Source organism: Psittacula echo (genome assembly GCF_963264785.1).
Source record: "Psittacula echo genome assembly, chromosome: 9".
Lineage (NCBI taxonomy): Eukaryota > Metazoa > Chordata > Aves > Psittaciformes > Psittacidae > Psittacula > Psittacula echo.
Window position 1 is genome coordinate 18,198,750 of NC_137745.1, and position 23,193 is coordinate 18,221,942.

At 40.8% G+C, this 23,193-nt stretch overlaps 1 protein-coding gene across 1 annotated transcript in view; it reads right to left on the reverse strand.

Moving 5' to 3' along the window:
- SFMBT1 (Scm like with four mbt domains 1) overlaps positions 1–20,133 on the reverse strand; it is a gene marked incomplete at both ends in the record, with an annotated part of 31,979 nt that extends 11,846 nt beyond the window's left edge. The window contains 9 exons of the mRNA XM_080625456.1: positions 1,124–1,206; positions 3,033–3,183; positions 4,430–4,531; positions 5,578–5,675; positions 6,317–6,563; positions 7,458–7,546; positions 7,995–8,235; positions 13,010–13,104; positions 20,106–20,133. Of these exons, the coding sequence (XP_080481582.1) occupies positions 1,124–1,206; positions 3,033–3,183; positions 4,430–4,531; positions 5,578–5,675; positions 6,317–6,563; positions 7,458–7,546; positions 7,995–8,235; positions 13,010–13,104; positions 20,106–20,133 (1,134 nt within the window). The remainder of the gene's footprint in view (positions 1–1,123; positions 1,207–3,032; positions 3,184–4,429; positions 4,532–5,577; positions 5,676–6,316; positions 6,564–7,457; positions 7,547–7,994; positions 8,236–13,009; positions 13,105–20,105) is intronic.
- Positions 20,134–23,193: the final 3,060 nt, after the last annotated feature.

Consider the following 23,193-nt stretch of genomic DNA (forward strand, 5'->3'; position numbering starts at 1 on the left):
ACAGCCAGCCTCATCCTCTTTACAAACTGGTAATTATTCATCTTAATTTCTTTCCCTAAGCACTGCAATAGACAAGTATTGTAAATGGAATTGTAAGGCAGGTTTTAATAGTACCCTTTTCTGCTTGACAAGGTATTGTGCTTTGGGAGACAGCAATACTGCCACTGAACCAACAAAAGCCCAAAATCCAGCAAGTACTTCAGGCACTGATTAATGTAAGATTATTATTTGGTACTAATTTAAGATGACTTGGTATTGATTAATACAATGGAATTAATTTTTCAACATGAAAGGAAGGAAGATTGAAAGAGCACATCAAGTAAATGAAAGTAAGGTCTATTAAAAGGCCATGTTTTCACAATTACAAGACTGCCAAGGATTGATGCTGTTTTATGACTATTCCACAGACTCTTACATATCTCAATTTCACAGTCAATCATTTATTTTTGATCTACTTTATCACAACTGAAGCATTTGGTCCACCACCTCCTCATCTAGGAAACTGGCATGCACCTACTTCAGTTTGCATGTATTTGAACTCTCTTAACCCCTTCCTTTCCTCAGTTATTAGAGGTAAGATGTTAGAAGTTCCCAAAAGCATCCCGAGGAGGGCAACAAAGCTGGTGAAAGGGCTGGGCTGGGAGGCATGTTCTCTGTGGAGCAGCAGAAGACTTTGGGTTTGTCTAGTTCGGAGAAAAGGAGGCAGCTTCCTGAGGAGGGGAAGTGGAGTGGGATCTCTTCTTGGTATTCAGTGATAGGATGCATGGGAATGGTTCAAAGCTGTGCCAAAGGAGGTTTAGACTGGGCATTTGGAAACATTGCTTTACTGAGAGGGTAGGCAAACACTGGAACAGGCTTCCCAGAGTCAATGGGTCAATGCCCCATCCTAGTCAGTGTTTAAGAGGCATTTGGACAATGCCCTTAACACAACATACTTTAACTTTCTGAACAGGTCAGGCAGTTGGACTCAATGATCATTGTAGGTATCTTCCAAATTAACTATTCTATTCTGGTCTACTTGGAAAGGTAATTTAAGCCAAAAACATGTAAAGGGTTCTTCTCCCAGGAAACCAGAGTGTCATTCACACAACAGAAGAAAGGTTTTGCTGCAAAAGAACTTTACCGAAGGGAAGCAGCTCTGGGGAGCTGCCTCAGCACCACACTGTTTGAGGTAGTCTGCCCAATCGAAGTCCTGCCCAGGATAACCTAGGTGAAGATAAAGCAAATGGGTTAGTTTAGCAGCATGAGACTCATTTCAAACTGACACAAAGTACAGGTGACTGAAATCTGTTTGGGTCACTCGACCTGGTGAGCTGACTAGGGCTTCACTGAGCCATCTGAGGTCAGCCCACAGCAGCATTCTCACGTATGTGAGATATCTCTATTTTCATTGCAGAGGGGCTTGGAGCACTGTTCCGCCTTGACTCCCATTTTTGACTTGAAATAGTGCCAAACTAAAAGTGGCTTCACAGAGAGCAACCAGTGGTGTGAATAGAGTACATCTGCTAAGCAGACAGGGTAGCAAGTGAAAAAAGAGGAAGCGTTCACACTGTTTTCACAGGATACAGATGAAATTGAGGAAAGGTTTCTGCAAGATTCCTTCATTGATGTCATGTCAGCTCTGAAACTTCTTATTTTTTTAAAGAACAGAGCACTCAAAATGTGCACAGTACCAACATTCTACTCTCTCAAAAACATGTTAAATACTAAGCCATTAAAGAGAGCAGTCAGACGTCCTAAGAGGCTCATTAAGTTTCCTAACAGCTGTAAATCTGCATACAGGTTTGAAGGGAAGAGTCTGAACATGGAGTCCATCAGGATACAGAGCCTCTTTCCAAGAAAAAGACAAATTAAATTCTTCTTGGAGGAAATACTTCGCTTCCCTGTGATCTAATAAAAAGCAAACAGCTGAAGGGAACTGGGTGAAGTGTGCTGCCATCAGAGTCTGAGGCTGGCAGTATATGAGCAAGGAGACAACTGCAGCACTTATTTCAGTAGAATTCAGAAGCACTCCCCTACAAGGAATGCCTGTGACATGGGTTTAAGAGATCAAACAAAATTTTAAACCTAGTCTGAGAATACAGTATTAATACAACAATATAAAAACATGAATTTTAACTACCTCTTAGAGAGGGGCTAACCACAGAATGACCCATTTGTTTTTCTCAGTTCTATCAGTGCCAGTAGAGCTCTTGAGACCTCATACAATTCAGAATGCCCACCATTTCCAGGGGGACTATGAGACAAGAAGCTTAAAAATCTTTGTCAGCTCTAGTCACATGCCTAGAAAGTGAGATTTCATCTTTCACATGCAAAATTCTAGGTAATGCTGAGTCAAGCAAAGCCACATTTTGTACCTCACCCAAGGAAAGGCAAGGGACAAACATCCTACGGTCTTTGCTCCTCTGATGTCATGAGCAGCTAAACCAAAACATTCTGAATTGTGGTGGTAAGAGGACTGAGTCCCTGGTTTTACAATAGCATTGACATTCCCAATCTGAGAAAATTGATAAATATTTCAGTAGGTGAAGATCACTCCCCTATTCCCTTATGTCCTGAAGCAAGGTTTCAGCAATCAGCTACAGTGCCTGACAGGTCCTTGGGGGAAAAAAGCCCCAAACCTTAACTTCTAAGTGATGAGATACTCTAAAAATACTACAAAATGTTGGATAACAATGTTCCATTTTGACCGAAAGCAAAAATCCAATGCAAAGACCATAGGCTTCTGGTATCATGTTAATTAATGCTGAAATCAACACTGCCTTCAGCCCTGGCACATGTACTCAATTTAAGTGTTCAGGTTTTTATGCACAACCAGCATCCCCAGCCACTGTCATCTTCTCAAATACAGGCATGTAACCAGGAAGCTTCAGTTTCACTAACAGAAAGCTCTGGTTTCTCATGACTTGATCTTTCTTATCCTTTGGTGTTTAATTCTTTTGCAAATGCATTGTCCTAAACACACAGCTCTGGGGATTTGCAATCTGCTTCCTTCAAAGAGGAGAGAGCATGCCAAGCTTGCACAAACATACCTGGTGGTGGAATGAGATGCAAACCATTCTTCAGGCTCCACTGCACAGGGAAAATACCAGCACTGTTGACATGACAAATGTAAGACTGGCTGGTTGTGCGGTCTGGTCTCAAGTCATCAATTTCTATCATGAAGTATTTTTCATTGTATACCTGTAGTTAGCCAAAAGAGAATCGTGGTCTCATAAGTAGCAGCTTCTGATCTATGGCTCCCTGTCCCCTATTTTGATAACTTTATTAAACAGCAGCACCGAGTGATGGAAACCCTTTACCTTGAATAATGTGAGGGTTTATACAAAATAATTAAAATAGAATATATGGGACTCATAAACCAGCAGACTCCTCTGCATTACCTGGAAACTTAACAAAAATAAATAGTAAGAGGTAATGTATTAGCACGTCAAAAATAAGGTGATCAAGTGCTATATGAAATTTTCTTATGAAAAAATGCAGTGAAATTAGAGTCTGTGGTCTTACTACCATTCTGTAATAACAAACTAAAAACTGCTTGTTTCAACAAGGCTGAACTATGTCCCAGGATGGACTGTCACAAGTAAAAGCACCATGCTCCTGAAGTACCCAGGAGCAGGACAAGAAAATACCAAGACAAGTGAATGATCTTGCTCTTCTTGGAACTGGCTGTGCCTTTTAGTAATAAACAAGCATCTTATTGGAACAAACTCTATGTTAGAGTTTAAAAGACAGAGACCACAGAAATGTAAGGTATTACATTGAGAGCCTATCTGTCCTAAAGAAAAAGCAACAGTGCCTGGCAAATAAAAGATTTTAAAATATGTCCTGGTTTTATGTTGTACAGCAAGATTTTAGTTTACTGCATCAAAGCAAGACTCTTTAGAACCTTCCACCTGCTTACTCACACAAGAAGACAGGTTGCTCAAAACCTGATTATGCTGGGGAGCTTTCATTTCTACTTTAAAACTCATGTGTGCGCCCTTGTTTGAAAATCAAGCCATCTACATGTCAGAACTTGCACATAGTAATGATATGCAGTGATATGTAATGATAACTTTGGCAAAAACAAAACCTATCTTCAACTGGATACTCAGATTATGAGAGAATATATTGGATTTTTAAAATCTGGTTTTGACAATTTAAGCCATTTGATCTTTTGAGATTGTATCCTTATGGAAATTTCCCCTCCATTCAAATCCAATGCCTTCACCATCAGCAGTTAAGATTCTTTTTCACAACAACCTATCCCCTAAGTGAGACCTACAAAATATTGCATTTGAAAACTGGCTCAGGACTTTAAGGTAATCAGTTAATGAAAATTTCTTGAGCATTTAAAACCAGAAAGGTTTGATTTGTGCTCCTCCAACTGCTAAATTCATCTGTTCAGAACTGAATCCCAGCAGCACAAATTAAAGAATCATAGTACCTTGAGAACTGTAGCAGGAGAGATTACAAAAGGAGCCATTGGATCCACAGCTTCTAACTTCATGCCTTCAGAGAATGAATGCACTCCAATCACAGGTTTATCCTGAAAGATGATGTATCAGTGTGATTACCTGCCTTTCTCCATTAAGAAGGACATAAGTTTTGTAATTCAATTGAAGAGGGTAACTTGAGTTTTCATTAGTTTACTCTAAGAAATCAACATCTCAGAGAATCAGCAACCCCTCCATAATGAAGAGGCCAGCTACACCCCCTGAGACTAACAGAGTTCTACGCATTTAAGGAAATTAAGTCCCCAAGATTTCCTTCTCTGCCACTCTCCACACAGAAGTAAGATTTCACAATACAGGGGATTCTGGTATGTCAGTGATTTTTTTTCCACCCCTGACCTCTAGCACTCATCATGAGCTAAAGAAGAACTATAAAAGTCTTCATTTTCAGCCTAACAAAACCCTGCAAAATAACTCCTGCTCCAGAATTATGCATATCCTGTTCATATATAGAGCAACACATTCAACCCAACACATACAAGAGCAACAGCACCTCCTTTTCTATTCTGCTTAAGGGTCCAAATGAAGCTGAGAAAAATTAAGTAAGAACCTGAAGGACTAAATTTACATTCCTACTTCTCAAAACATGTCAGTACTTATATTTTTTTTCTTTTTTCAATCCATATATGTTTAAATTCAGACTCATTAGTAGCATTTGCTAACACTCAGGATACAACAGGACTCTTATACACCATGTGTTTAGATGCTACACGTTAAACTTTTCAATGTACTCACACATTTAGAGACTACAGTAACCCTGCTCTCCTCTAGGACACTAATCCGCAAGACCAGCTGGTGAACAACCAGAGATGCCATTATAAAGGATCAGAGCCAGAGATTTTGCCCAGCCCATGACTAATGGTTCACATACTTTTGAAGGGTGGATTGTCTGACTTAACAAGAATTGTATAATAGGATGATTATTTTTTATTATCCTTACTTTTTTTTAAAAACCCCAAAGCCAACAAAACAAAACAGTGAAAGAATTCTGAGTAACAGGGACTGACTTCCCCAAATCATTAATTTGGCATACAGCATTCATATCATCCACAACATGAAACTACATATACTGTGCCTCTACCTTAAAGAGATCTGTAGGAACTGATGACTCCTCTTCCTCCTCTTTCACCTTCTTCAGGATCTCTTGCCAATCTGCTTCGCTCTTCAAGGACCTAATGGCTTGAATAAAAAGAAAGGAAAACAGTGAATGAAATCATCTTCCCTCTTTCCCATTAAAACACATAGCAATAAAGCTAATGGTTTGATTTGTGCGCCTCTGACTGCTATATTCATCTTTTCAGAATCTGTGCAAATACCCTCCTTCTTGAAAACGTAAGTGTTCTTTGACATTTGGATGTGTTACAAAAGGGACCAAAGTCAAGCAACACTATATCATCCATATGCTGCCCCGTCTAGCTCTTCTGAGAAAAATGAGATCACATCAACACCAAGAAAAACTTCTGGAGAAATGGATAACCAGCAAAACAAATCCCAGCTGGACAACGCTAGCTTGTTTTATGCTTAAACAAGCAGAGAGTGCAACAGATGTTCCTCAAGTCCGTCCCAGCTACGTAAGTTACATTTCTAGCATCTGTAGTTGCAGACTATACACCTCTTTGATACAAGAGGAACGACCTGGACCAGTGCTATCATGCACAAAGGATCCTTCTGAGTGTATCAAAGCTTTCTCACAGACATAAAAATTAAACAAGTCCAGTAGCTAACTAGCATTTTTAAAAAGACATTATTCACTTAAGTAGTGCTGTGGAATCAGTATTTAGCCTTCGATCACCGTATAAAAGATACATGTTTTGAAGTACCTAAAGGTGGCTGCAGGCTATATCCATGTTGAGCTGCCCACCCCACTTGATGAAGGTAAGGGTCCAAGTAGAACAGCCACTGGTCAAATTTGTCAGAATCCTCCAGCCCTTCGTATCGCAGTTTAAGTCTCCCACCAACATTTTCTACCACGTTGACTATCCAGGCTTCCAGGGAATCCCGGATATTTTGCAGTTCCAGTCGGGAGCCTGGTGCAATGAGATCCAATGGGTTTTTGCCTCTGTGAAGCTACAGAAAGAACACACATTATTCCATACAACAGAATGGAATAAATCCCGTACTTCCACTTCTTTATACACATTCTTTCTGCATAAATAAATTATGAATACAGAAGTAAAGAAATCCAGGTCCCTTATTAACACAAGACTACAGAAAAAACAATGTTTAGAATCGCTGGTGCTTCCATCAGAGCTTCTGCACTACCTGTAGCTACAGCCACACACTTCACTTAAGTCCTCCTCATCATTATCAGAAGCATTACTATTTATATATTCAAGGTTTGAAGGAAACATGAATAATCTCTTTCTAAAACTGAGTCATCTGGCATACAAAGATGACTAGACAGAAAACATACAAAGATAAAAAAATCAGTTGTAAAGAACACATGAAAGTTCTGTGCTTTACAAACAGACACTGATACGAGGTGCAAATATTGTTTTAAATGCAGAGGAGGGGATAAAAAGTTGGTTCTTTACCAGCAAAGATGCAAGATTAAAGTGAAACAAAAACCTGCCGTTAGTTAAAAAAAAAAGAGAAACTGAAAGGAAACAACTGAGAACAGGGACAACATGATAGGTGGATAAATAAACGATTATTTCCTTAGAGCTGTATGAAGGAGGAACAGAAGAGAAGGAGAACAGAAGCCTAAGAGAGTTTGAAAAAGCTCCTTCTTTTGATAGGATTAACGTACAGCCCAAACCTGCAGTGACAGATATGCTTCAGGACAACACTATCAAAATTAAATACTATGAAGAGGAAACACTAGAGTGGAACTTTAAGGTCAGCAGCATACTGCAATGCTCCCTAAACTTGAATTGAACTGACAATCTGAATAGGGGTTCCCTTAATTACAAAGGGGAAAATCAAGACAAAACCAATGATGCAGCACATTGCAGCACTTACCCCCTCCAGCAGGTTAGCAGGAGCACTGCATGCTCCTTTCAGCACCCGCTGAAGGAATTCCTCCTGGTCAGGTATCTTATCCTTGATACCTAAGTGAAAAGCGAGGAAAAAAAGACAGTGATTCCTCCTGCCACTTAAAGATTATTCAGACAACAAGGCTTTACCACACTCTTGAACTGCTTAATTCACAAGAATCTGCAACATGCTCACCAGTAACACATTAAAAGAAGAAACAAAACAGTAACAAAATCTTCATGGGAAATGACAAAGCAGTAGAATTCAGTGGGTGATAACTAAGACAACCACAAGCCTCTGTAAAAGTAAGTCCAGTTCTGAAATTAAGCCAACTCCTCTCTCCAGAAAGAGCAATCTCCCAATGTAAAGTCATGAGATTTCAGAAAAACATGGCAGACAACCTCAACCTGTCACCCCAGCAACTCCACCTGTGCAAACCAGCAATTATGACTACCTGCCAGGCTGACAAAACATAAAAGGATGCTTTTGTGTGTACTCCCCGCTTCCGCACACAGACAATACCTTCAGGCACTTTGAGAACTTTCTTGTTCTGCTCACACCAGCCGATGGGGTGTAAATCAGCTGTCAGGATATCACACCAGAAGTCAGCCTTGCGGTCTTCCCCGTAGCCATCGTAGCGCAACAGGAGCAGCTGCCCACAGGTAGTAATGATGGTGGCTACCCAGTAGGTGTTTTGGTCAGACTTGACAGCAACTTCTAGTTTCATACCAGGTGCAAAACCATTCTGCAAACTTGTATCCACCTGAAGAGGAAGAACATGATCACATTTAAGCACCTCCCAGAAAGTTTGTAGAACAACAGGAGGAACAACTTGGATATGTTTATTAGGCAAAAAACCTCAAGCCAAATGCCATCCAGTCTCTTCAGATAAACAGCTTCATCACGTTAGGGGACTCAAACTGGAATGCACACAGAATTATCATTAATGAAATCTCCTTTGCATTTCAGAGTATCTTTTCAACCTGCAATCAATCCCTTGCAACTCATCTCCCTGCCCTGGACAATACCTCACTGACCACTGAAAGGCTCCTCAACTCACAGCTGGGCAAACCTAAAGGTCAAACTCAGCAGCACAACTTTGACTTTTTGTGTTAAACTACATCTGTCACTTTGAACAGTGAGCCTGTTTAAAGTACATACATGAGCTTTAGATAACGGCATCACTGTCTTCTGCCATGCTCATTTATGAAGCTACAAATATGCACAAATTGCAGAATAAAGATATTTAACGGCTCTATCCAAGAACCTAAACAATTCTTTATGTAGCATTGTTACATTAATTGCATGGAACATAAACAGCATGTGTTCTTCAGTGAACTTCACGCTTTGACAACAATAAAGCACCAAACACTCCGTGTGCTCTGTGCGGATGTATGTCTGTGCTGCGTGCAGGTGAGGAATCTGACTGCACAGTACTCAGACTATGAAACATGAACTTAAAAAGAGAAGGCAAAACATTAAGTTTCTCATATCCATAACTTCTCCCAGTTCAAACACTCCTGAAAGCAGAAGGACCCTGTTCCACCCTCACACAGTATGTTTCTTATCTATGCTTAATTCTACGGCCTCAGTCTTAATTAAAAATCTAATGTGTCAATCCCCTGTTCTCAGGTGAATATAACTGGTGTTTTCTTTCTTAAGTGGTCCCAAGTTAAATTTCCTCTTTGAATCAACTGCAAGAAAGTCTTTCAGTACCGTGCAGATGCAGTAGATATTGTCTGGGTTATTTATTACCAGTTCTGCACTGACAGTTCAGTAACTGCCATAGCTATTATAGTCTCATCACCCAGCACATACTGGTTTGCTAAAAATAAAACTAGAACCACACCAGAAAGAAAAGCGTATCTCTTAATTGTTCACATCCTTTAGGGTAAAACTCTTCATTTTGTAAAACCCCTTTTTAAAAACAAAATCAGAGGATCCAGTACCTGCAGGTGTTTTGAAGTGGTATTACAGAGATCATCTCTTCAAAAAGATAAGTTGTCTTGCTGAACAGATACTCCTAGAGACTTCTGATTCCTGAGAGAAAAGCCATGAGCTTGACACAGAGTCTGTGGAATTGGGCAATCTGTGCAGCTCTATACCTGAACTTTCAGGACAGCCTCCTGACTGAGAGAGCTGCATTCAGCCAAATCAACAGCCACAAACAGAGCTTTCCCTGAAGTCAGGTGCATTTTCCTAACGCTGTCATTTATGTTCCCTGGTGGATAAAGCAGAGCCCAAGAAGTTAGCACCCTCTTCTGGCAGCTGGGCAAGATGACACACTGCGTGGTTTAAAGCACAAAACCTTGTTTCTTGAGGCTGGCTCAGCGAGCAGACTGGCTAGCAGGGGATGCTGAGTGTTTTCTTTGGAGCAGTGGGTCAGGAGAGCAGCGGGTCAGAGAGCAGCAGGTTCCTGCTGCACGCAGGGCAAACTGAGATAGAGCAGTCACTGACCACCCTGCCCAGCAGCTCCAAGCCCAGCATCTTCCTCCCATTGAGTGAGATCCCCCCACTGACCACATACAGGTCAGACCTGGCATCTGACCCAGCTCAGGAGGAGAGAACGAGAAAGAATGGGCAAGAAGTATTAAGAGCATGCAAGTCACAGCAAATATGTGTGTTCAGATGTTGTTGAACACTAACTTATCTTTAATATATGTTTACACACATAAATAAGCAGCAGAAAGGAACTAAAAAAGAGCATTCACCAGTTCTAGTGTATTTAGACTTGGGGGAGGGGATGACAATGGTGGCTCCAGCACAACTCCAGGTTTTTGGTAAGCTCTCTTTCCTGCTCAACTGTAAGCAAAACACTCATTTTGATCTAAACACGGTTTAATTTTTAAAATGCAAACAAACTGAACACTAGGACATGCTTAATTTGAGGCAGGATCTTACATTTTCCAATGTGTCTTGCTCATACTAAGCGCAAAACTGTCAGAATGAATATAAGCAGACAAATATGAAAAAGTCTTCTCCCCCATCAGCAAGGCTGGTCCTTTGCTAACAAAGGCTGTGTATTCACAGATTGCATTTTTTTAAGCCAATTTTGTACTCTCCTGCAGCGTGGCTCAGGTATTTCTCACCCACCACTCCTGTGGGGAGGCTGGTCACAGTCTCACTACTCCAGTATTAAGAAACTCAAACAAAAGCCTTAAGCTTCTGTCTAAAATTTATTTTTATTTATTTACACATGTTCATTTATTCTTGTGCCATTTATTCTTATTCTCCAGCTTAGTTTTTACACTCTTTTTCGGAGAATACAAAAGCAGTTCCCTCGTAGCTCTTCTGATGGTAGCCAATGCAACGCTGATTCCAGCTGGAGGGACCAGAAGTCACCAGCACCATCAGTCTGTATGCTCCCCGCTGAAAATCCCTCACCTGGTGTATCCTGGAACCACACATTTTTTTAGGGCTTTGTCACATAGACTGTCACTATCCACTGGGAGGCAGTGAGGTTTCTCCTTCTCTACCTTTTCCAACCCATTACCTTGTAACAGACAGCAGAAATCCTGAGCATGAGAACTTGCACTACTGCATTTCTATTAACAGCATGATCCAGGTGATGTGAGGCTGCTCTAAATATGCTCCTCTCTCTGCTTGTCAGTTCAGTGTCAGCATTAACTTTCCAAAATTTTATGCCAAGCTCATTACAAAGGACATGAAAATTGGCCTCCAGACAAATTCTAAGGGAAATTTGCTAGCAAATGCCTGACTGTTCCCCTTCTGAACATGCAGGCATCTATCTTCCCGCTCACCCCTGAAGCCCTGTGTGATGTTCCTGGCACCCCAAGTGCCTAGGCCAGCTCCTCATGGCCAGCCAAGCTCCCGAAAGTACAGCTCCCCCAGCACACTGCCCATGAGATAACATCCAGCACACCACTAAAGGACCAGGCAACACGGGTAGCCTTTGCCCACACCCGCTCACTGAAGCCTTTTCCACAATGCTGTTACTTGCACCAGCACAACTGCACTGTGCTCTACATATGCAGGGAACAATAACATAAAAAAATATGGATTTCTTTTTTAAGTAACTGTATTTTTGCTGACCACGGCCACAGCAATCACAACTTGTCTGACACAGTTGAGTTGGCAAAGAATGCAGTTCAGGGATGACAAAATTAAAGCGTGTCTCCTGCTGATTAGCAACATACAGCTGCAGTGTTAATTCAGTTGGCCAACACTGTAAAGCTGGCATTACAAGTTGCTTGTATAATGTCTGAACTATGCTATTTTCTTTAACACAGATCAAGTAAGGTAAACCACAGCAGAAGAACAGACAGGCTACTCCCTGCACTACTGCAAAATGACATTGCTCTGATTCCATACTGCTTCCTGCATGTGGGCTGCATAGACACAACCACTCCGAGTAAGCTTGCTCTTGCTAGACACTTAGCACACTAAGGAAAAGCAAAGCAAGAATAGGTCTCTCCCCTTCAGAATGAGATATCTCAATGTTTGTTTTGAAGAAAAAGTTTACAATTGCATCCTGGTGTATGGAAGATCCTCTGCAAAGCTACATTTACTGTGCAACTTTACTAGTAACGCAACTGCCATATTTTGATAGATTTTGTAATGTGTTGCACTTCCGCAGCTTGCCTTTGGACTCAAAATGCTTCTGATCCTCCATGAACAGATCTCAGTTTTTTTTCCTTCTGATTTAAGTCTCCTGTACTGTAAGTGGTGATAATGGACCCAAAAGCCTGGAGTGCTTTCCAAGCAATGAGCCACGCACCAGTCACTACCTTCACTGCCATGGTAAAAGACTCGCAGCCAGCTGAAAGACTACTAAACAATAACTGTAATAAAGAGTTGAATAAGGATACAGGCTGGCAGTCTGAAAGGTGTTTCAGTTGTTGGAAGAGATCCAAGAGGTTTGGAAAGCAGCTCTATACAGCTCACCTTCACTGATGACCCAGTACAAGAAGGCAGACTTCGCATTCTGATCTCACCCCATGGGACAGTGCACTCCAGGATTTTACCAACAAACATTTGATTAAAGATATCCAAGGGTAAAGACAAGGGCTGATCATGAATTCATCCTATCCATTAAGCCTGTGATTGACAATTATCCTAATCAGCTTTCCAACTACTACAGTCAAGTGTTTGGCAGAGCTATTATTTTCTCCTTGGCCTCCTTGAGAGCCACCACTAAAACCTTCTTCGAGAGCACATGTGAATTCTGCTGTTCAAGAACTATGCCACCAGCTTTCTAAAGCTAGCTTCTCCATAGCAGTCGTCCAGCAGTAATCACCAAAAGAAGAAACAGATTGGCCAGTTTACGCTTCATGACAAAAATCAAGCTTATCTTCTGGTGCAGAAAAGACTGGGAGCCCCTTAACTTTCACCACTTGGATGGGATTACCCTGTGCTACATACAGAGGAAAAAAAAAAAGAAACAATAATAAAAAGGTGAAAATCCTCATTTCTCCTTATTCTATAGAATGCATTCAAAGAAACCCTAAACATTCAGTGTATCAAAAAAACCCAACAATACAAGAGATGGTAAGTAAACAAATACTCCCTTTACTTACATGTTTAAAAGATCCATGGGGGGCTGCAATTGCTCCTGTGTCTTCTAGATACTCATCCCAATTGAATTCCATTTCTTCCACACTGGAACCAGCATCTGGAAGAGAAGCCACACCCCTCCTATTTAGCAACCTGCTGGCTTAAGTTTTAGGCTATTAAGAACTACCGCAAAATCTCCTTCAATTCCAAATGACTGAGCACACAAGCGTGCAGTGAACTTCAGTTACACATTTCAACACAGACAACTCTTTAGCCTTTCTTTGCATGTGAAGGGCACTTTAAGTTGGACCTGGTCTGAAAAATAGTGACAGCCTGAGGATTTTTGGCTAAGCACAGATCACTTTAAATTTGTGAGAGGAGAACATAGACAGCAGAGCTCTGTGTATGAACAAATACAAGAAACTCAAAACTCTGAGGCACACTGGACTGTCAGTGTATTAAATTAGAAACCATCCAGGAAACAGCAATACCAGTAATAAGAAGATTGAAAAGAAAGACTAAAAAAAAATTTGAAATATGACTCTTCTTTTTAAAGTTAGATAGTATTTATTTAGATGTTATAAAACACCAAAAGCATCGAGAATGATTCAGGGTAGTTCTGAAGAAAACAGCTCAAGACACAACTGAAACCAAGAACACTTAAACAACTCACAAGGTGTAACAGCTTCGTTAGATCAAGAAAAATCTCATTTCTGGATGCATTTAAAGTAAAAATGTGCTAAAACCACTCAAGCCACAGTTCAAACCTCACTCAGGCTGTTAGGGAAGCAAGCAGCTGTAGCAAGCCACACTACAAATTATCAATTTTTCCTATTATTATTATTATTATCAAGCCCGTCCCCAGCATAGGTCTCCTTTTCTGTTCTTGGCTCACTTCCCTGCTCTCTTCCCACTCCTGTTTAACCTGTAACCCACTCTGCTGAAAAGACACCACAACCAGCACAGCTGGATTTCAGGTCCGCTACGTAGTTCAGCACACAGCACATTGTATTTTTCCTGCAGGCACAGTGTGGGATGCCCAGAGAGGGGCCCACCTCATGTGAGTGGCACTTTTAACCTCAACACACAGGTCCAGGTTCAGCAGCAAAATGAGATCGCAATGACATGACCCTTTTCTTTAAGTAAACCTTCTCTTTTACCCTTTTAGACCAATTCTACCGTCTGCACAATAGTTGTCTTCCTGGAAGAACACAAGAGATTTCCATCTCTCAGTACCAGGAAACTTGATACCTTGTTTATATTTGAAAGCAGAAATCTCTTCGTATCACAACCATGGGGAGAGCTCAGCAAAGGTTAAAGGATATGAACACTTCAGCACACTCAGCCTTTCTTAAGGGAGGTGGTAACTGTTCTTTCAAGGAGTTGTAGTTTGAAGAGGAAACATCATATGTCCAAAGAAAGAGAACGAAGTACTATTACATGCCCTTATTAAACCCATGGACATGCTGACAACCTGCTAAGTATGCTCCACACAGCTCTTACTCCTCGAATAGAGAGGGGCAAATATTTGCCCAAAAGTCTGAGCTGCATCATCTGAAAAACCTACAAGTCTTGAGTATAAAGTAGGTTAATTTTATCTCCAAGCTGATCGTTAAGCTCATCTTTGACTTTTCATTGTAATGCTATGAATTATCATTTCCCAAAATTTAGAAATGTATGTTCGGTTAGCTTTTGTTTGCTGATGACAGTATCTGTTTTAAAGGAAGCTCTTATCTCTCCCAAAGCCAATCTCATTTTGCTATTTTTAACAACCACTGTTGGTTAGATTGGCTTTTCATCAGGCTCAGAGCTCGAGTATCACCATCACTTTTATGGGATAATTTTTACCTTATTGAAAGAATAACCTGCAAAAGGACAGAAATAAGTAATTTAAAAAACCCTAAAAACTTGTGAGAGAGTAGAGCTGTTAAAGCACAGACCATAGCTGTCTGCAAATCAGGCTGGAGCTGATCAAAGCTTTGGCTGCAAGTCATTCTACGAAAAATAATATTGCAAATGTTGTTAGAACAGATTAAGTTTTCTTAACTCATTAAACCTGCATTTTACTTTAATATCACCACAAAATGCTTAAGTTTACTGCTCCAGAACCGAAGTGGGATGAAGCATCAGCTGGAACACATCATCTATGGTCAGTCAAAACCAAGAGTGAACTTTGTCTGGTTTTTCCCCCACCTAGAGAAAGCCAGCTTACTCTGTCCCACCAAACAGCACCCAGCTGCTCAACAGCAGCAACAACCCCACTTCTGTCCAACTCCAGAAAGCACTTTATATGTAAAAAACACTGCCTGCAATGTCTGATCCACTCCTGTTTGAAAAGAAACGCAGAGCAACCTGACCGCTCTGTGCTTTTTTTTAACACGTTTGGAAGCCAAGTGGTACAAACAGGGAATACAACAAGGACTTCGAGGCTTTCCAGTAGTGCTCTTTACCAAGCCGCAGGAGCACTAAGTCTTCAATAAGGTGTTACCATCAGATAACTGTAAAGGGCAGTTAAGCTCCTTTAAATGAGGCACAGGTCACTTAACACACTGAAAGGGTCGATTAGTAACTTATGCTGCCACTTAATTGCTACAAGGAACTCTTGAGAAAGCCAGTTTGCATGCTGCTCCAGCTGCCCCTTTGCTTATAACTATGTTTAAAACCAGTTCCCATCTGGAACAGAGCTACCAAAGGTCCTTTGCTACTCCACTCATCCATGGTCTCTGCCGTTTCCTACCAGGTCTGCACTGCAGTGAGAAGGGCTCAGATTGCTTTGCGCTGTACAGTGCCCAAATCTCACCAGTACACTCAGAGCTCTCTTGTGACTCATTTTTCATAGGAAAAAAATACTATTATTATTACTTGTAATCTTCCTGCTTTATTTTAGGAAGTGCCATTGAGTCAGAGGGATTTTTTAAAAAACGTTCTTAAAGAGCACCCAGACCTTCTGCTGTTCCATTCATCTGTAAGAGCTCAACCCAGCTCACGTTTACACTTTACTAAGGTTTTACAATCAAACGAGACCCAGGTGATAATCCTTGCAGTTCAACCACTGAGCAGGCTGAGCTGGGGAGTTCAGGTGGATTCCTCCCTTTAGGAGGCTGACACAACTGAGGGCTGTGCTTCACTATATCACATAACAAATCTGTGCTGTGTCTCATATACGGCCCTGCCACAGCATCACTGGTTTAGTGCACTTACCAAATCACTGTGGAACATGAAAAGCTCACCGAGTAAAGCTTCAAGCAAGAATGCTGCATGAGGCTTCAGAATGAGCACAGTAAATTAGTTTTTTAACTGTGTTATGCAGTCTGACTACATAACCCATGACAAAACTCAGAAATCAATAGTCTGATTTTTGACACCTGAATGCAGAAACACCCCCACACTGTAGCAAAGGATGATCTCTTCGATAAGGCTCACGTTAGCTAGAAATCTTTGAGAGTCAGAAGTTGCTCTCCTGCTTTTATTGGCAGGACAGTTCCACTAGAGCAGGCCCTGTTTAAATCAAGCCTTTGCTGTAGTCTGCTGGTATTTTTTTCCAAGCTCCTATTGTACAGCCCCATCCTCACAGGTTAGCAGATCCAGGATACGCAGAGGACTGGTTTAATGAAGCTGCATTCCTCAGGGGCCATATGTCTGTACTAAATGTCCTGATCAGTGTGATTTCAAACTACTCAATAAAACCTCAAATATTTACACGAGATTCTCATTAGTGTGATAAAACTTGCAAATTAGTATCACAGATAACAAGGAAAACCAGATTTAATTCATTTAATCCTAAACCACAAGTCATTAATCTAATGCTGCACAGGTGTACCTATATGTATGTTCTCCCTTTCTCCCCATATCCTTAATTGTTACAAGTCCTAAGTGAATCCAGCTTTCTACTAGAGAGAGACATATTTTTCCATATTAGACGGGGTGACTGAGCCACACATTAGCTCAGTCATCACACATTAGCCAAAGCACAACTTTGGCAAAGGTGGGAAAAGAAACCAGATGCGATTCCCATCTCTGGCCTCACCATGCAATTAGTTTGTCTCAGTACAACTTTCAAATCAAGCTAACATTTTCTCAAGTAAAATCTAGAAGCGTCCTACAGAGGTTCTGTGGAGAACGTTTATCCGCTGTGGAGGAGAGAAAATTGCCTGTAAGAATATTAGAAGTTTCCCAAGTAAGTAAATCATTTCCCATTTATCACTATTTCTACTAGCATTACTGTGAACACTAACTTTTCCTTTCTGAATTTTACCATTAATTATGTCCTGTTGCTCTCTGATACATACAGGAAGAGAAAGAATACTGAGACAAGGGGTCGGCACAAAATTACAAAATGGAATATATAAACCTTTAGAATCAATTTTAAGTACTGTTCAGGTTGATGGCTTTGTAACAGTAGCAATGGAAAATTACTGACGTGCATGATGCACAGAAAAAAAATAAAAGTAAAGTACAGCTAGAGAACATACTGAGAATTCTTGTGCAAGATAAACCACTGTAGTTGATGTAGTTTTAGGCCCTATGACCTTAGTGCAAAATGAGTGTAAGAAAAACAGGCTAGAAGAACAGGACGCAAGGACAAGGAGCATCTGGGAATGGCAGGTGCCAGGATGGGCTGCAGCTAAGCTAACTGATAAGTAGAAGGACAGGAGGATTGTTATGTCTGTGATGTTAACAAACCAATTAAGCTGGTATAAGCGTCTACTGCGCGTGCTTCAAAGGCTGCCAGAAGTGATGAAGATTGTTGGAAGAAGTAAACGACCCTCAGAGACCACCACCACAATTTTGTACACAGGTGGGGAACTTTCTGGAAAATGATGTAATCCATGCGTAGCCTCATGAATATGTATGTATGCCCAGTGGCTATATAAGGACTGCCTGGGTAGCAATACGGGGACACACGTTAGGAGGAGCTATCACCCGTGTCTCCCGGCGCCGCAATAAAGAATACCTGCTTGTCAACTTGAAACTCTGTTGGCAAGTTTGTGCCTGGCGTTTTCTCTGAATCAGTACTGAACTGTACTGTTTGACATGAGAAGCCAGTGAAATATTAAGTACATCAGCCTTTAAAAACACCTGCAATGGAAGCAGTCTACACCAGACTGTTCTGATCTTTGGATTCAAGTTAAATTCTCACTGCAAATAATTTTCATGTATCTTTAATGTGATTTAGTTGAACTGTCATATTGGACATTTAAGTACATCATACTGAAGTCTGCAAGACCTTCAATTAAGGCTAACCGAAAGATTTCTCACCCTGAAACTTAAGATATATTTCAATCTGATTTTAATAATAGTCAATCTTTTCCATCTATACCAGCTGCAAGGCCATGAATAAATAAAGACAGGTTGGAATTCCAGCAGCTGAGAAAGACTGTGACAAGAATGAAAGTTGTCTTTTTCTCTTGTAGTGCAGGAGAGCATCACAAGCAACAACCCACAGCACTGTCCAGGTTCTTGTTGGCTGAGAGTCTGTATGTAAAAACCTGAAAGACAGAGGGGAATCTCCAGAAACTGCTAAAAACCATCAAGTGGAAAAAATTACACCAGTCAAAGAATATGAAGGGAATGTTCCAGCAGTGGTTGGGATTGGTCTAACAGAAAGCACTTCAGAAAACAAGAAGGCACAACAAAACCAGTGTGCTTGTGGGTAGCATTTGCTTTGAACTCAGTAAGTAAAGTTCTCCTCACTTATTGTTTGCTTTTCACAGCCACCTGTACTCAAACCAGGCACAAAAAAGATGCTCAGGAAAATAACTGTTGAGTAATTTCGAGACAGTATCAAACCCTGCCTAACTGTTCCAAGAGCACAGAGAGGACTGTGTGACCTGATACTTTTTGAGGAAGATGGAAAAATGCTAATAAAGGTTTTAGTACAGAGGGATGTGCTATCAGCCTCTGAACAGCCCCTTGCTAACTACGTATACATCTCCGAACTATTCTTCTCAGCTGCTCAAAACTTTTTCTCTTTCTTACACTACATGACAGAAGTTAGCAGTTTCCACTAACAAAGAAAACAGTATCTGCATGTGCCTGGAGGCATTCTGCATACCTATGCATGCTGCTTTTTCTTGCTTATTTTGACAATATAATGTTGATAACAACTTCATTGGTTAATAATCAAAATGCATATTTCAGCATCATAAAGCAGATAACAGCATTCTGCCAAAAGCACTATAGATTAAAATCACATTTAATATTTCTTCAGTAACACTGATAGCAATTAGACTTCCATATAGTAAACGTACAAAACCTACCAATAGTGAATTCTCCTATGAGAAGAGCTGCCTGTTGGACAGGTACCAAAGGAAAGTAATACTTGGATGAAATCTAACCCAACTGTGAACACTGGTCAAACTAAAATTTACTTCATGTTTACTGTACTGACACCATTAGTAGGGACCTCCTCAAGGAAAAGGAACAAACCATGGCACACAAGTCAGAATAATGGATGGTCCCTACCCCCGTAAGAGTGTACAATCCCAGAACTTTTGGCATCCCCAGCTATCCTATACCAATGCTTTTCCTGGCCTGGTGTTTCAAGGTGAACTAAAACCTGAGCTAATTTATCATTATATACCCCTCTGCAGCAGGTTAGGAGTTGATATCCCAAGCCTATCAAAGTAGGCACACCAAGGCACATCAGTTAACAAGGTAAACAACTTCAGTTACCTGACTTTTTAAATCAGCAGCACAACTATGTCAAAATATTAAGAACAAGATGAACACAAGGACAGAGCAAGATAATAGTAAACATTTTTACAGATAAATGCCTTAAAATTGTAGTGGTAAAGCCACTGAGCTTTTCATAAACCCACCTCATAGTGGTACCACGAAGAAGAAAGACAAAGCTCCTTAAAAACACACTTACTAAGGTGGCTCAGATTTTGTTGTGCTTTAAGCCAATCATACATCCTGCTTTTGAAACAGAGCAATAACAAACATAAGCCCCGTAACCAGAATCTAACTCACAGTCCTTGAAATGTGAGTTTCTCTCTGTATCTAGTACACAGCATCACACACATCCAACCATGAAACATGCACTGTGCTCATCTTTGCTTCATCTTGCCTGCCAAGCTTTTTGAGATGCATTAGCCTGGGAGCTGAGCCAGATACCTGCATCATGCTGCTGTTCTCCATTCATCTCCACAGCAGCCCAGTGGTTATTTTGAGCAGCCAGAAGCAGGGGAATCCAAGGCTGTCACGGTTTGGTGGTCATGAGTTGCCTCCTGCCTTCAATTCTACTGGCAGCCAGGACATTCAAGAAGGGATCCTGAAAAAAAAAAACCAGAAAGAAATAACTGATGAGAAAATGTTTATCAGATTTTAACTACTTTTAAGATAATTAAAAACATTGCTCCAGCAATAAGCCAAAAACCTTAAAGCAAACAAGGGTCTCTCACTGTGTTTATATATGTTTAGTTGTTCCACACCCCTCAACTTCAGTTTCCTAAATCAGTCAATTATAAAGCTGACCTTCAACATCTCTTCAGCTCCCCACAAATCCATCCCTCTCAAAAGCTCCTTCAACTCTTCACAACGCTAAAGAAGCAGGGAACTAACCAAGTCATGGCTTAGGAACAAGACAAAAAAAAGAGTCCTTTGTCACCTGACCAATGAAAACAGCTGAAGTCAAGAAAGACAAACTGATACTGCTAAAGAAAGAGCACAATGAAGCTTACAAAAGGTCTGCTCAGGCTGTGGGTGTCTAATACTTTAGCCATTTACTTTCCACAAGCCTTCAGGCAATTTGCAGCTCTGGTCTTGTACAGCTACAAGACAAGTTTAAATATATGTATACATTTTAAACTTACTAGATTCTTAACAGTTCAACCAAGGAGCCAGCACTTCATCACTTTAATAGGACTCGAACACACCAGTGAAACTGTTCTGCTGTGACACAGTGCTCATTTATTATCAAAATGTTGCCTCTTATGTAAGTGGAAAAACCAATTAATACTCTGTACACCGAGACACATTCAAGGTATGTACTTTATTTAATTTCATTTTATATTTTACCAGTCTTAAAATCTTCTTTGGCTTTTATGGCAGCTCATTTTACAGTGTATCAGCTGGTAAAACATATTCTAAAATAATCAACACAGGTATATCGTCACCAGCCATTCTGTATACTTACAAGATGTCTGTACTGACTTCACCCACACCAATGGGTCCTGTACAACAGCAAAGGACTGCTCCTAACTACATTACATTAAAATGATGATCTTTGTTAAAAACAAGCAAGTGATAGAACAATGGCCTACCCATAACACATAGTTCTCCCACTTCCCAAATTTCTTAAGCATCTCCTTCACTGCCAAGGACACAGCCCCTCTCTATACTCTCCTAATACTCATCTCTGCCAATAGAGCCTCAAACTGCTTTGGAGACAGCACAAGGAAATTTTGCAGTCTGTTCTGACAAACCCACCCTACAAATACAGAGGTTGTACAAATGTAGATGGCTGAACCATTGAAAATCTTATTCTGCTACCCCCAACCAGAAACTCTTGCCATGCAGAACAGCTGAGAATTCGGTGTAAAAAAAAATACCCTGAAACTGGCTCTCACACCTTTTACTACACATGTGCATGTGCACACACAGAGTGTTCTACAGTTATGCAAGTTGACAGTATTCCTGCCCCGATGTGTATTAGGGGAAAATCACCTATGTTATTTTAACCTACCAGGTTAAAAATCAGGTTTTAAAATACACAGGCTGCACTTCTCACCTAAACATACTTTGAATAACTATGGTTTAAAAAAGGGAAGCCCTATGCATTTGAGAAGTTTTAAGGGTTTTTTGAGTTTCACATACCTATAATGTCTTTATCTCCATAGTCTATGGAGACCACCCCATAAGCCTTAGAGAAGTTTTGTTTAATTTTTAAAGTTAAAGATTCTAATCTATTTTAAGTGTTTTTTTTTCTAATGCAGCATGGACAAACCTGTAAAAAAGTTGCCTACCAGATGGCAACACAAAGATCTTAGTTCAAAATGAGTATCACAAACAAGAGATCTTCCAATACAATACTGCTTCTGAAGGTGCAACCATGATTTCACTTCTGAAGGTATAACTGAACTGGACACACAGTAACCATAAATGACTAAGACACTGCCCAGCCCTTCTCTGAAAAGGCATCTTCCACCTCATCACAACTGCAAGCAGACCATAAGCAGCTTTATGCAGGCTGCAGCTGCATTTGTATTGTCATTCAAATAAGCAGTTTGTGAACTCCAGCTGGTCTGGAAAAAATCTAACTGTTGAAGTATTCTGCAGAAGGAATATCCCTGTCCTATCACAGGGACACAGAAGCTCAGGTGGGAAAACGACTGCTTCTGCCAGTTTGCCTGCCCAGCTCCTCAGCAGTCCCTCAGAGCAGGCAGCTCCTGTGATTCCATGCACCAGGACTGAGTGGTTGCCCGTGGCTGGGACTGCAAAGCGCAGCATCACTGTCCCAGCCAATAGCAGCATCTTTAGGCTCCCATGGTCCCCATGCAAATCAAGTTAATCAAGACACGCCTCCACCATTTAGACACAGAGAACTCGGGAAAAAATCCCCAAACCATCCCAAAGTTCCATAATTCAATTTTGTGAAGGATTTCCATGGCTTAATTGTAAAATGCTGTGTAGCAGGCTGCAAATCTCCTGAGCACGTCTGTGGGACATCCAGGCTTGCTGGTTGGCAACATCACACAAGTCAAACCAAACTCTGAGTTACACTTCAACTGAAAGCGAGACGCCAAAGCTGCGCTGTAGACTGGTACAGTCCTTGGCATGAATTTTAAGGGAACTGCAGTGCAAAGCACTGAAAAGCCTGGCTGAAGCCTCCTGTACACAACACCAATAGCTTCATTCACACACAACTAAAACAACAAACTTGAGTAGAACTAAAGAAATATCCACCAGCAGCGCTTAGTGGTGTGGGAAGTTCTCAAGTACGATAAAAAATACAGCCAACTTTAAAAGCTTTTATTACATGTGAGAATAACAATTTTTAAGAGTAGGAAGAGGTACCATTAAGAGCTCCTACTGAATGGTAGCTTAATGCCATAAGAATCTACTGTGTAGAAGACGCTAGTGTGCTTGTATCATTATAGCTCCGGGAACATAGGAGGAGTTCTGAAGAAACTCAGCTGCCAGTTTCTGCTATACTGCTTCTAACCTGCTCCTCTCCAGCTCAGAAAGGCCTTGCTTGGCATAT